General features: G+C 42.6%; 1 protein-coding gene across 2 annotated transcripts in view; it reads left to right on the plus strand.

The window, feature by feature from the left end:
* Window positions 1-2,585: 2,585 nt before the first annotated feature.
* Window positions 2,586-14,175, plus strand: part of ccdc85a (coiled-coil domain containing 85A) — a 58,378-nt gene continuing 46,788 nt past the window's right edge. Inside the window, exons 1-2 of one of the 2 annotated variants that reach the window (XR_007571723.1) lie at window positions 2,586-3,139; window positions 5,266-6,354. Coding sequence is in view for 1 of the 2 variants with exons in the window: in XM_050070951.1 (XP_049926908.1) it covers window positions 2,900-3,139; window positions 5,266-6,343 (1,318 nt within the window). In the remaining variant the exon portion in view is untranslated. The remainder of the gene's footprint in view (window positions 3,140-5,265; window positions 6,355-14,175) is intronic. The other variant, XM_050070951.1, reaches the window with a different exon arrangement.

A 14,175-nucleotide genomic window follows, 5' to 3' on the forward strand; every position in this document is an offset into this window, starting at 1 on the left:
TTTTTTGTAAAGTTGCTGACAAATATGGGTAGTTGCGAGTTGCATTTTTTTGGGCTTGTTTCTAAAGTGGAGTTCCTTTTTGGGCTTGCTCTCTAAACGTTGCCTTTCTCTATGTATCCGTCTAATAAGTAGCCTAATTTAAGCGCATGATAGTATGTCGGACTGCAGGATGTTTCCACAGCTCCGCTCCCTCCGCCCCTCTCCTTCTCCGCATAAACACAGGTGACAGGTCAGTCAATGAGACTTTTCACATTTAAATTGCGCGATTAGCTATTTCGCTAACAAGTGGGCGAAATATGGAAAGAATACAATAAAGATTTGTAGAGAGAGAGGATTAAAAGATTCGACTTCAAGAGGGGGACGATTCAAAGGCAGTGTGCAGATTCAGATTCTCATCATTCAGATCTTGTTCAGCATACCAGCACTGTTACAGTGAAAGTAAAATGGCTCGTTAGAATTAAAATTAATTCAATTCATGTTGGTTTGAATTGATCTGATGACTGTGACTGAAATCAGAAGAAAGCTATTGAGTTTAAAATAAATGTGTTGAAATGTATTTTTCTCCTCATCCTTATTTTAAATAGGTTATAAAAAAAAATCGATAATTATCGTTATCAATCAATATGAACCAGCTATATCCTGATATACTTTTCAGCCATATCGCCCACCCCTAGAATCTCTATTGTACATATTATATGTTATAAAGTGCATTTCTAGCATGTTTACGTAAAAAGGCACAGAAGAGTTCTGCTTTTTGACGTCAGTGTTGCTGAATGCATGATCCATGTGCGTATGTGCAACATGCTTTTTGGTTGCATTCACAATGAATGGGGATTAAAAGCAATGTCTTTCTCCCAATTATTTTTGTACTCGATGTGCAACTGCTAAATTTCTCAACATCTAAACTACTGAATTAACACATTAACACACAAATGAAAGATAGAAATCACAAGAATAAACAGTAATATTACACACAAAAATGTATTTCATGAAATAATATGGTCTGGAAAATGTGATGTACAAGGGTGATAGGGTAGGCACTGCCTACTTTGCCTACCCTGATGGCACATGAATCGTACACACTGGACCTTTAATGTAAGTGAATCATGTAGGCATACATGATATTGATTTTTTTTTTGCCAATATCCCATATATAACAACTTATTTGGCTGATAACCGATACTGACATTAAAATATATACTTTTTTCCCCACCTAATTTTAGTGATCATAAAGTCTCCTCTGTAGTGAAATTAACATCATATTATGCATGCATACTCTTATGGTGATGGCCCACCAGCAGATGGAGACATGAGATAGAATGCTTGTCTATATATGTATTATACATTCAGTGTGCAAAATAAGAAAAAGCGTGTTGGCTCATTCCGATAATTCATTTAATTTTAGTCAATTTTAAAGCCAATATCACTCGATACTGACGATGTGCTTGTATTATCATGCATCCCTAGAATTATAGGGCATGTATTTAATTTGTGTTCTCCTGGACTACACTGATAAGGGATACACAAAGGATAATATTTTTTTTAGGTTTGAAAGAGGGGAGCTTCTCTTTCTCCTCTACTATTCTGTACTCTATACTCCACTGTTTTTGCACTGTTTTGTGTCTTTTGCACTCATTCAGTTGGATTGAAAAATTGGAGATTTTAGAAACGTACCTCCTCAACAGCACTTATATTTATCGCTCTTAGGCATTTGCTAAATGCCTGGTCTTATTGTCACATAAAAGAAGCAGTGCATCCCCAGGGCCTCACTGTTCAGTCTCTCAGCTGCATTTCAATTGGCTGTTCACTCAGCCAGCCTGCACCCCTCAGTTTGCCACCTTTAACATATCCTGATTGGCCACTTCAAATCTGATGAGGGAAATTAGCAGAGCTCATCTTTTCAGTTTAGAAGGGTTAAGGTCATACCCATATTAAGGCTAGTAAATGCTTAGAATGTGATATCCAATATCGACTTGTATCGAAATTTATTTATTTTCAACTTACAAACTACTTTTTTTCAGCTGAATACATTTTTCTCATAGCAGTATTTCCTATTTTATTATGATTCATTTGAGGTTGAATTAAGTATTTGTAATTTGTAACAAGATACTTTTTGATGCATTTGTGCCCATCTCTGTATATAGTATAAATAACAGTAATAGCCTATAAGCAGACCTCGTTCCTCTATTGGCGTTTGTGTTTCTTAAGAGATCACATTCTATTCATACACGATATATAGGGCCTACTGTAGACTGTTCTGCCAACAGTGTCCTCATTATGAAGTAAATTTACAAAATGGAAATCTCACCTTGAACAGGTAGAGCAGTCATGGCCTGATACCTTACAAGTACAGCAGATGGCGCAACAAGACAAAGAGGCGTTTGGAGAGAGAGCGGATGAAGGAGCGAGAGGAGAGAGTCTGTTCTCCACACTAACGCACCTTACCATCCTGGTTCTCCGGCTATGCACCTGCAACCTCCCCTTGCAGTCCTCCTCCTCCTGTCCTCCTCCCCGGCGGTCGGACAGCGGTAGTGCGCACTGAGCAGCGGGAGTGCGCAAGGCGGCCGGCATGCACCTGGAGAGAAACCGCCCCGCCAAGCCGTCCAAGGGCTCAGCTGGAGACACAGCAGCATGCAGACTGATGCTCTAACAGCAGGGATATAGCAGCAGAGCACCGGGCGGATATCGGAGCTGCAGCATGGGCGTGGGAGAGAGGCACAGCCTAAAGGAAAGCGATGTAATTCCACGGACATAAGAAGGGTGGGTGGGGGGAACCCGAGTAGCGTTGGATCAGAGTTGTCCCGGGTGTATTTTGGGGCTTAGTTTGGTGTCTTGTTCTCTTAAATTCACCAAACACAGTACTTTTTTTCCCTGCCAACCTCCAGTGTAGTTTAAAAGGATGGAGAAGGGCGCTCAGCAGCAGCCGCCGCAGCAGCTGTCCAAAAGCGCAGAGAGTCCGGCGGACGACATCTCCAAATTAAACGACGAGGAGCTGCTGAAGTGGGGCAAGGAGGAGCTGGTGCGGCGGCTGCGGAGGGCAGAGGCGGGGAAGAGGAGCGCCATCGTGGAGCACGGCAATCTGATGCGGGAGGTGAACCGGAGACTCCAGCAGCACCTCAACGAAATACGGAGTTTAAAGGTGAGATGGGTGGGGGACCCCGGGGACCCAGGCTGTACCAGGTCCGTGGGGTTTTACACAGGTGTGTAGGTTATAATAAGCATGCTGATCTTGGATCTGTAGGCTACAGAATAAGTAAGAGAGGAAGCCTTCTGACATATGGTCACTTAAAAGATTGTCATCAGGGCCAGAATGGTCACTAAATAATTCTTAAATCATAAAACCTGTTGCATATGGGATAAACAGAATACTGCATGGGATGATGCAATTAATGCTCATTATATTCATAATATAAACTGTATTAAGGATTAAATGCCTTTCCAATAGCATATAAAAATTTAGCCTGTTTTGGTCCAAAAATAGTGAAATGTTTGCTGGTGTAGCTATCAGTTAGACATGAGTAAACTAAACAATGATTGTGTTAAGAATATTGTCAGTTCTATATCGTATTGTTGTTTAACAAAAGTCGATTGACCGAGTTGATTGACAGAATATTTAACACCTATACCATAATTATGATGGATTAATTATCTCAGTCATTTTTCAAGCAAAAATTCCACCTATTTTCTGGTTCTGGCTTCTCTGATGGAAAATTTGCTGCTTTTCACTGTTTTATTGTAGGCCTAGGCTATATGACAGGAGTGGAAATCACCAAAGGCCCTTAACTTAACTTAAGTCACAATACAACATTATTCCCATTTGCAATATGTTGAGTATTCCAATAACATATATTACGATATAAAAAGCAATTTATTATCCTTTTTTCAGATGAGAATTTATCCCCAGAGGGAACTTTGTCAGTGTCTGTGTTATCTAATAAGATAAAATTTTCAGTTTGTCCATCTCACTTCAATCATTTTTATTGCAGCAAAATGTTTTCAGTGGACTGAAAAGGCAAAGCATTTTATGAATCTAGTCAGCTCCCCAAACCTTAATTTGTATTTGCAATATTATTAATTTTAGTTATTAAAGAAGTGGATACTTGTTGGCGTGTATTGATATTACCACACAAAATATCGTGATACGATGTTGTATCAATTTTTCCCTGCCCCTGTATCATAATAAATACCGCCACTCTGTCAGTGATTTCAGCGCCACCTTTCGCTGAGGTATGATACACCGCCTGGCAGCGTCAGAACCTGTCGCAGTGTTATGGTATGTTGCAGGTTGTCCAGACGGCACCTACCCAAATGATACATGTTACCACGGTGGTATGATATGCTGCTAGATGGTGACAGTTTGAAATGCTGCTGCTAATAATGTAACATAAGGAGCTGGAAAGTCCCTGTAGGGCAGGCAGAAAGGGAGGTGGATGTGTCCAACTGGCCCTGAACCTTCACCCAGGAGCCCAGTGTTCACTTTCCGTATGAGTGTAGAGCCAAATCTTGTTGTTTTATTCTAAAATTAACCATGTGCACATAGACGTGGAAGTCCACTGACAAAGCGGCGATATGTGAAAACTTGGGATGAGAACGTGTTGTAATTAATTGATGACCTTTGGGGTTTTGACTGCTGTTTGAAAAAAACAAGAGATTTTTCTCCCTATCTCTTGACACCAAACAATTAATCAGTTATTCAATAATAAATAAGTAATGACCAACTGATAATGAAAATAATTGATGGTTGCAGTCCAAGTTCATCGTTAATTCGTCTGAACTGAGAAAGGTTTTGTCTACAAAATGTCAGAAAATGGTGAAAAAGGCAAGCCTGGCATGACAAGTTTGGTTTTGTTTGCAGTTGTAATTAGTGGCGCACCTGAATTAAAATTGTCAGAAAAAATAGTAGACTGTCATGTCTATCATCAACAAAGGAAAATTAGGGTTCCACAAAGAAAAAAAGAAAAATCAAAAGGTACGTGAAAGGGACATGGATCAAGAAAGGAAGGGTGGGGGCCCAAAGAGACTGCTTATGCATAGGATTCAGAGTTTAGTGCTACACCCCTGGTTGCACATTCATTTTTTGTCCATCAACTCGTCAGTTCAGCTCTACAAGAATCACTTCACACACTAGCACACACACAACTGCATGATGGGAACACGCTTTTCACTCATCAAATGATCAATCCCAGCAGGAGCATGCATGTAATCCCTCACTGTGCTGCTCTTTGTGTGTGTGTTTCTGTTCCTGTGTGTGTCTGTGTAAACCAGGACGTGAACCAGAAACTGCAGGAGGACAACCAGGAGCTGCGGGACCTGTGCTGCTTCCTGGATGACGACCGGCAGAAGGGGAAGCGGGTGTCGCGGGAGTGGCAGCGCTTGGGCCGCTACAGTGCAGGCCTGATGAGAAAGGAGGTGGCCATCTACCTGCAGAAGCTGAAGGAACTGGAGCAGCGGCAGGTGGAGGTCATCCGGGAGAACATGGAGCTCAAGGAGGTGTGCCTCATGCTGGAGGAGGAGAGGGCTGTGGCTGTGGCTGGAGGGGGAGGAGGTGGAGGTGTGGGCAGTCATGGGGTTCCTGGCCGTAGGAGCTCTATAGACAGTCAGAGCAGCTTGTCTCAGCTTGCTGGAGGTGTCCCAGCACCTGGACTACTGCGGGACGTTGGCGACGGGAGCAGCACCTCCAGTGCGGGGAGTACAGATAGCCCAGATAACCCACACCTCAAACCCCCTCCCCTGGGCTCCAACCACAGCCCTGGATCAAGATGTGTCTCTGCAGAGCACCCCCACAAACCAGGAGATGTGTGTGAATCCACAGGCAGGAGGCACAGCTCCACCCCAGAGTACCATACCTTCCCCCAGGCCTGTCGCCCCCGCGGGGGGTCCCTCACCAACCTGGACCCTCGTGGTCTTCGGGGACACAGCCCAGACAAACACAGCAAGTCTCCCACCAGGCAACCATGTGACTCCCACCCCAAACCCTGCAGCTCTGACCTACTAGCCCAGAAACAGCTATTGATGTCAGGGCAGGCATCAGCAGGCTGTGGGAAGGGAACAGCCAAGTCCAGCCCAGAGCTGAGTCAGAGACACCGGCCAGTTAACATGGCAGGGGCAGGCTGTGGGAGTCCTGAGGCCAAGCCGACAGCGATGGGGACGCCTGAGCACCTGAGAAAGGGGCGGGTGATTGTGGGTAGTCCAGAGTCTATACGGCACCACCATCACTATCAGCACAGCTCTGGGATGGAGCACGACAAGGGGAGGTATAGCAGTGGCTCCCCTGGCAGGGACGGGGGTCAGAGGAGGATGGCAGGAGAGGAGATGTCCCCCCACCACCAGAGTCTGTACAACGGTAGGCACAGGGTAACTCTTATCTTGTATTTCAATTCATAACTCATTCATGACCCATACAGGACAACATTCATAAATTCACATCAAGTTATGCTGGAATGTTGGTTTAGAATCACCTGGGCTGATTGAGTCAGTGTCATCCGGCTTTGAAATAATGGATATGAGGCTATTTTATTTCTCAGTTCATACATATTTATTATAGTTATACTTCTTTAGCTTCTAACACACTAAATCAACAGAGACCCACAACCTAGAGTTCTGCATGGGCATAAAACTAAGACCTGAACCCAGCCCCAAACCCGTACCTTTCCTACCTGACCCAGTTGAAACCACCTGGTACTGCTGAATTTGAAATCCCAAACCCGATCTGAGACAAAGGCTATATTTTTGTTTTTTTTTCTTAAATAAAATAATAAGTAGCCTAAATAATATGACAATGGCAGCGCAGCCCACCAGCACAAAACTCATATAATATCTGCTAGCTAATAAGCCATAGGTTTAGTAACAATACAAACATTGCAGTCAACTACCAACATGTAACACTGTAGCATCTCAAAGTAATAAATTATCTGCCTTAGGGCCCAAGCCAGTGGTTGGGCGTCTCTGTCGGTGAGTATCTGTCTCCCTGGTATCCTGCACCGTTGGCATCAGTCAGTCCTTGTCAGCTGTTTTTCGACCAATTCAGCCCGATGGTGATCCCTCTGATAAGCAGTTCCGCTCAGTGCACAAAAAGAGAACGTTTATTTTTTTAGGCATTGAGCTTTTTGGCAGAAATGGTTCATAATTGTTTGCATTACTGTTTGCATGTGCACAGTATGCATCATTTATTCTTCCAACATCGAGTTGTGTTGTTAATGTGCTAACTGGCTAACTATTGTCATAAATATGGCCTGTCGGTTGTCTGGATTCCCTTTTTCAGTGACGAATACAAACTACCGCCACCTGCTGGTAAGAGGAATTCTTCCTCTCATACAGGTGCAGAAGGTATGTGCTCCTTGGCTGTTGGCTGTAGTCTTTGTGGTTTGTTCAGATGCAACTGTTTGGCTGTGTCACATCCCAAAATTCACCAGATAAACGTTGCTGGTAAAATGTCATTCCTTGCTGAATTTGAAAACAACCTGAACACTTATAATCCAGAACAAAACTTTGCACAAGCACCATGTCCATGCTCTACCACAACCTCATACATGCAAACATACAGGTATGTGCAGATAAGGAGGCAGCTAGTGTGGTTAGCTGGCAAGTGGCCCAGGAAGTAGCTATTTTCGCTCAGAATCAGAGTCAAACGTTTGGTATTATTTATGTATAATTTATGTGGTAAGCCCTTACTCGTAGACACAATGGACACAATTGTGGGTACAAAACCCAGGAAACAGGCCATATTGGATGGTGAGCACAGGTTAGCCCTTTTTAACTGCATCTCAGTCTTCATCAGTGGATGGAGATTGCTTAATTGCTCAGACAGGAGTTATGACAGTCCTTACATTTACAAACACCTGTTATCATGTCATTTAAGTTTAATGGATCACATGTTGATGCTTGAGCCCTCTCCATGACAAATGGGGAAATTCCATCCGCCGGGCGAGACCATGAGATTTAGTTAAAGGCTCTGGAAAAATCTAGCAAAAACAAATGGACCTTAATTTAGGATTATCTGACATGGTCTTGAAAACTCCCAAGGGATTTGTTTCAATGTCTCTTGAAAATTAATATATAAAATCTTAGAATCGTCCTTCCCATGGCATGTGACAGTATGCTAGTTGAATTCACTTGTTGTGATACTTAACTATAGGTCATTTTTCTTTACAAAATGCATTGTTTACTGATTTGGAACCAAGAAAAATTCAGAGATAGTTTTTATAATATACTCCACTGTTCTTTACCCTCCCTTGCCTCTAAGCCTTTCCTCCAACCTGGTTAGAACCTGGTTCTTCATCCAGTGTATTTGTTTGCTAAATTCACATACATTAAATGTTCCCATAGACTCAAATTGTGTGTTCACATACTTGCAAGCTTTGGTTTAGACTGTTAGTGCTGAGCAACAGTCAAAGATGACCTTGGCTTAATGTACAGAAAGGAGACACAAGGCAAATTCACCCACACAAAGTCTCAAGAGCTCAACTAAGCTTAGACCCAGTTTAGAGGCCAGACTTACCATCTCTCACACACACACACACACACACACACACACACAGGGCTCATTGGGATTTACTGGCCGTAGCAATAGTTGTCAGAGAGTGAGGGCGATATGTACTCATCTGTGTGTGTTTGTATGCTGGGAAACGTGGGTGATGCAACTCTCCAGGGTGTGTGGGTTACATAGGTACGCAAAGGTGTGTTCAGGGCCAAGATACACACACACTTACACACACTCACACACACATTCACACCTTTGAGAAACTGAAGTGAAAATAGAGAGAGTCAGTCTCACAACAGCAACACTTTGGAGAGACAGCTAAGGAGATTTTAACATGTACAGTATGTACACATGAAAGACAGGTCCACACACACATGAACAGTGTGTGTTTTTGTGAGTAGGCTGTCTGCTCATTTTAATTAGCTCACGTTTGACAGTTGCTCAACTCTTCTGATATGTTCAAATTGATTTTTCCCTTATGCACACTATAAAAGGGAGCTTTTTGACAGCAGAGGACACGTGTTGTGCTCTGAAACGATGGAGGCCTGAAAAACATTTTCTTGGCTTTCAGCCTGATTTAATTGTGCTGCCATTAAAAGATCCAAAGCACTCCCTTGTGATGTGTCTGATGTAGTTGTTTCTCTGTGTTTATGTGATTCTGAGTGTGACGAAATTAATGTGTTGTGTCCAGAGAGTCAGTTGAGGGTAAACCCACATCGACTCACTTTACCCATCTTTGGAACTGTGCAACAGAATTTGACTTGAGTGTGTTTATGGGGCTGTTACCTCAAAGCTGGCTTATTTGAAAAAGATTGTTAGCATTTAAGGTGTTTGGGAGGAGCACTCTTTAATGCTGAAAACACACTGCTGCTGCAGCGGAGCGGTGTGTCATATGTCATGAGTCAAGTGTCACCCGTGGCACCAATAGGAAGGCTTGCGCTGCAACCAGTGGTGAAATAGTAGCTGATGAGGTGGGTGTACTACCAGGTAGATGGATAGGTTACTGCAGAGGAAGTGGGTATACTTTTTTATACATTCCGATGGCTTTTTGGCTGATAGGTGGGTGTCCTGTAAAGAGACAGAAAAAGAGGTGGGTATACCCCATTTACCTGCATATACCCTCCACTACACCACTGGCTGCAACAGAAGTTATTATTACATTTTCAAAAGTAACACATCTGAGTACCTTTTCCACCTCTGCATTAGCTTAAAATCAGGCTGGAAATAGGACAGTGGCATGAAGCGACATGGAGTGGCGTGTTCAGGGGTGCTAGAGTGCTCCAAGCCACAAATGGTATGAGGTTGTAAATAGAAAAGAACAGGGGCAGCTGTTTTGACATAGGGCGGCACGGTGTTGCAGTGGTTAGCATTGTCACCTCACAGCAAGACAGTTTTTGGTTCGATCCCTGGGGTGGGGGAGTCCTTCTATGCAGAGTTTACATCTGGGTTTTGTCTGGGTACTCCGACTTCCTCCCACTGTCCAAAGACATACAGGTGAGGTTAATTGGCTGTAGGTGTGAATGTGAGTGTGAATGGTTGTCTTTCTCTATGTGTCAGCCCTGCGATAGTCTGGCAACCCATCCAGGGTGTACCTGAAGCGTTCTGGTAGTCCTATGTAGTCTGACTAGTATTGACCAATCATGTTTGAGTGGCAGGTAAATTGTCAGTCTGGAGAGGCAGAAACCATTGGCTGAAATGCAATATCAGATCTGACTGGTTATCAGCAGCCGATGAGTTAGCTTTATAATAGCTTTTTAAAAATGTATCTGCATTCATATGCAGCACCGGATCTCTCGACATATTAGCTGTTTCCCCAAGAGACTTATCATGGTCAGACCTAAAGTGGCTTGGTTCTGAGATTTGGTTAAGTGTATTTCTTTGTGTATGCATTTGTGACCATTGTTTGGTCGTGAGAAATGTTTTTTGCATTATGAGGTGCTTAGGGGAACTTGTACACTGCAGAGCCATAAAGCCCTGCGTATGGGAAATCCAGTGTGCACTCATACAGCAGTAGGAGTCAGACATACAGCAACCAGCTGTACTGTTCTGTAGCTCAGTGCATCCACATATATGACCACAGGACAGGCACATGATGAAGGAAGTGTTATCATTGTTATTACAAGCCTGAGGCTGGCCAGTGGCTTATAAGAAACCTTGAGTACCTTGAGTAAAGTTCCTCTCAAACTGCTTGACAACAATAATAAATCTCACCTATTCTACACTAATCTGCTTGTTAATTGCAATTATTTGTATGACAGTAAATAGTTAATGGGTTTAAGTACAGATCTGAGCCATTTTGGCTCCAATGTGAGGTTGTTGAGACCATTTAATGGCTCAGTGTTGAAACAACCAGGTCTCAAATACCAGCGATTGGGCAGTGACTTTTGCTGCAGAAAACAACGAAAAAAGCCATCCATTAACATCAGCATGATACGCTGCAGGTCACCATCATTATGACTTCACGGGGAAACAACAACAATGTAAGTTAAGGGGGATAAAGAGTAGGATGGGTGGGATGGGTGTTGGTAGGGTCCAACAACCACTGTCTTTCACCCAGGAGGCCGGTGTTCGCTTCCTGTATAAATGTGATGCCAAATCCTGTTCTTTTTTCCTAAACCCCACCACGTGCATGTGTTGGATAAACGTAACCATGTCCATATGTTGTTGTAGGAAAAAGATGTTAATTCCTGGTGTTGTACCAACATACAGTAGTGAGCTCATTATAAAAGAGACTGTATGCAAACGGTACATTTCCTGTGAAAACAGAGGTGTATTTTCAAAACAGACAATGCATCTAACAGGCTGAGGTTGACATGGCATCCCAGAATGTCAACAACCAACACACCCAGGGTACCTTGCACGTCATATCTCGCCGTGGAAAGTCCATGACCAAATGTTAATAGAAACAATGAATCTTATAAAATCAAATCTCATTTGTCTGAGCTAGTATGCTGTTTCTGCACGTCTTTTTCACTCCGTTTTGTGGCACAATGCCTCTGATTCAGAACCTGTTATTATAAGAATTTATGTGCGTCTGTAATTTATCGATGATGAGAAAACAACAAGCTGTTATTATGTCACAAACAATGCATAAAACACACAGTACCTTTGGGAAACAAATCTTTATTAACAACCTCCCCCCTTTAGGCCAATGCTTCGAATATTCATTGATTACTACTGATGCTCTGGAGCTACTTTGTGTAGCATAGCAACCGGACTGATGTAATGCTCTTTGCATCCCTGACGCTCTTTGCAACTGCTAACTTCTAGACTCTATGTTGGAGGTTATATAATAGAGCAGTCTTCATGTTGTATCTGATGCTATTTGCTGAAATGTGAGTGTGTCTGTGCTGTACTATGGTGTCCAGCAGCAGTAATGATTTCTATAGTGCTGAGTGAAAGTGCTCTATATTACAGCTGAGGCCATGGGAAATAGCTTTGTACCTTGGGCCTTGGGTGGACGCAGGATCGCTGACTCAGCTGTTACCAGGAAACAATAGTGCCTGAATGTACTGTACCGTGAGCTGAAATGATGCATACATATACGCACACCTTAATACCATTTACAGCATACTCTATGTCTTTAGAAACAGTGAAAGATAAGTAAATCTTCAGCTCTCTCCTGAGTTTTTCTGCCTTGTAGAACCCATTAGGATTCTTGGTAGAGAACACTGTGTCCGGTTCAGTAAAAAAATAGATGCATTGATCAGCATATGACTCAGATTGCGACTGACGTGGAGAACAATTTGGATTTAAATGGATTAATTCAGATGTTATATTGAGCTATAATTTTGTCTGAAGAGGACAGAATTAACATTTTCAGGAACACTGTGGGTGGCAGATACATGAAACTTAATATAGTTTAATAAGATGTGTCACTTGCCATAACTTAGCTTCAGTGGGCCCACATTTAATGAGTTTGTATAATCATAAGGAAACTGAAATATCCAGAGAGCTCTTTAGAAGCCATTTATCATATAAAAAGTCATTAATCTCTGATTGTTCAACATATTTGTCAGTCCAGGCTTACTGTAGCTTAGGGTTTAGTGAACTGATGCTGCTGCCTAGAAAGGCTTTATGCTGTCTATCTCCTGTTCATTCTCACCTCTTTTTAAAGTTTGTTCCTTTTGGTATTGAATAGACACCCATTTCCAATCAGTGTCTACCTTACTTGCTTCTCCAGTGTGTTTAGATTGGAAAATAGTGTTTTTTAGGAAATAATACCTGTCAGCAATTCACTTCCGCTCTTTGAGACCAAAGAATCAGCAGAAACTCCCCAACTGCAGTTAGCCCTCGTTCACGTGTTGGTCTTGATTTGTCTACAACTAACTTAGAAAGACAGCCCAACCAGATTGGGTTGTCCTGTGTGAGGACAGTTTGCACATGTTTACTATGATGAAGTTATCAATTTGAATGAACACTTTACCAACTTAATTCTGAAAAAACACAACTGCCCAGTAATGTGTTTTCTTTAATTGCTACATTTTAGTAGCCTTACTGTCAGGACATGAAAGCTAGTCAGTGGGAACTCCCCCAGCTTATGGTCCAGTGACAGGTGCAGACTTGACCACATTTGCACATGTAAAAGAGCAAATTAGAAATCCAGTTAGCCTAATACTTACCAGGGATGCACAATATTGGATTTTTTGCTGATATTCGATATGCCAATATGTAACAACTCATTTGACCAATAACCGATACCAATGTATCCACTTTTTCCCTCCCTAATTTTAGTGATCATCGAGTCTCTTCTGTTGTGGAATTAACATCATATTATGCATATGTACTCTTGTCATGATGGGACCACCAGCAGATGGAGATAGGATACTTTTCAAAGTGTGTAATATTCATTCATTGTACAAATAAGAAAGAGCATGTTGGCTGATTCTGATAGTTTCAATACCAGTGATGTACTGATATTATCAGCATGTTGGCAGTTCTGACATTTCATTTCAAATCCATTATCGGCAGATACTGTTGACATGTTGATATTATCGTGCATCCCTAATATTTACCCCAAAGTGGTCGCCCCCAACTCATTTTAGAATCTTTCTGTATTACTGCAAGATTAAGATTCAAGGATTTATTAGTCATCTATTAAGATTTTGAGCTTGTGGCTCGCTACGTGGTCGGAGAAATGCTGCTGTTGTCTACGGTGGAGTCTAAAGGCCCGTTTCCACCGCAGGAACTTTGGGGTAATTTTACGGGGCCGGGGCCGTTGGTGCGTGTCTCCACCACAGGAACCACCCCCGAAGGACAGAGTTCCGGAACTTTTACAGGGGCTAAACAAGTCCCTGCCTCGGGGTAGGTACTCAGAACGGCCCCGAAAGACTCCTGGCTGGGGCTTGGGGATTACGGTGCTGATTGGATATACTCAAGGAGGGATGTGACGTAAACAGAAAGCAACAAAATAGCCGGCATTTTTAAAACTCAGCAGACGAGGGTTAGTTCGTTCATATAGCTTCCGCCGCCATGTAAAAAAAACCTCACTAAATGGCCCGTGAAAAAAATATTTTTTCCGGCAGATATCTTAGTTACAACATGATTGAGCTAGCAAAGCAGTTTTGTGTTGCTATGTGTGGTATTTATTCAGTTTTGGGAAATCACGATGTCTAGAAAGCATCAGCTGACAGGGACAGCTAAAAGCAGCAGCAAAGCTAACATCAGGACGTCATCTGTTAAAAGCCTCCCGTTGT

Source organism: Epinephelus moara, chromosome 19, assembly GCF_006386435.1.
Source record: "Epinephelus moara isolate mb chromosome 19, YSFRI_EMoa_1.0, whole genome shotgun sequence".
NCBI lineage: Eukaryota > Metazoa > Chordata > Actinopteri > Perciformes > Serranidae > Epinephelus > Epinephelus moara.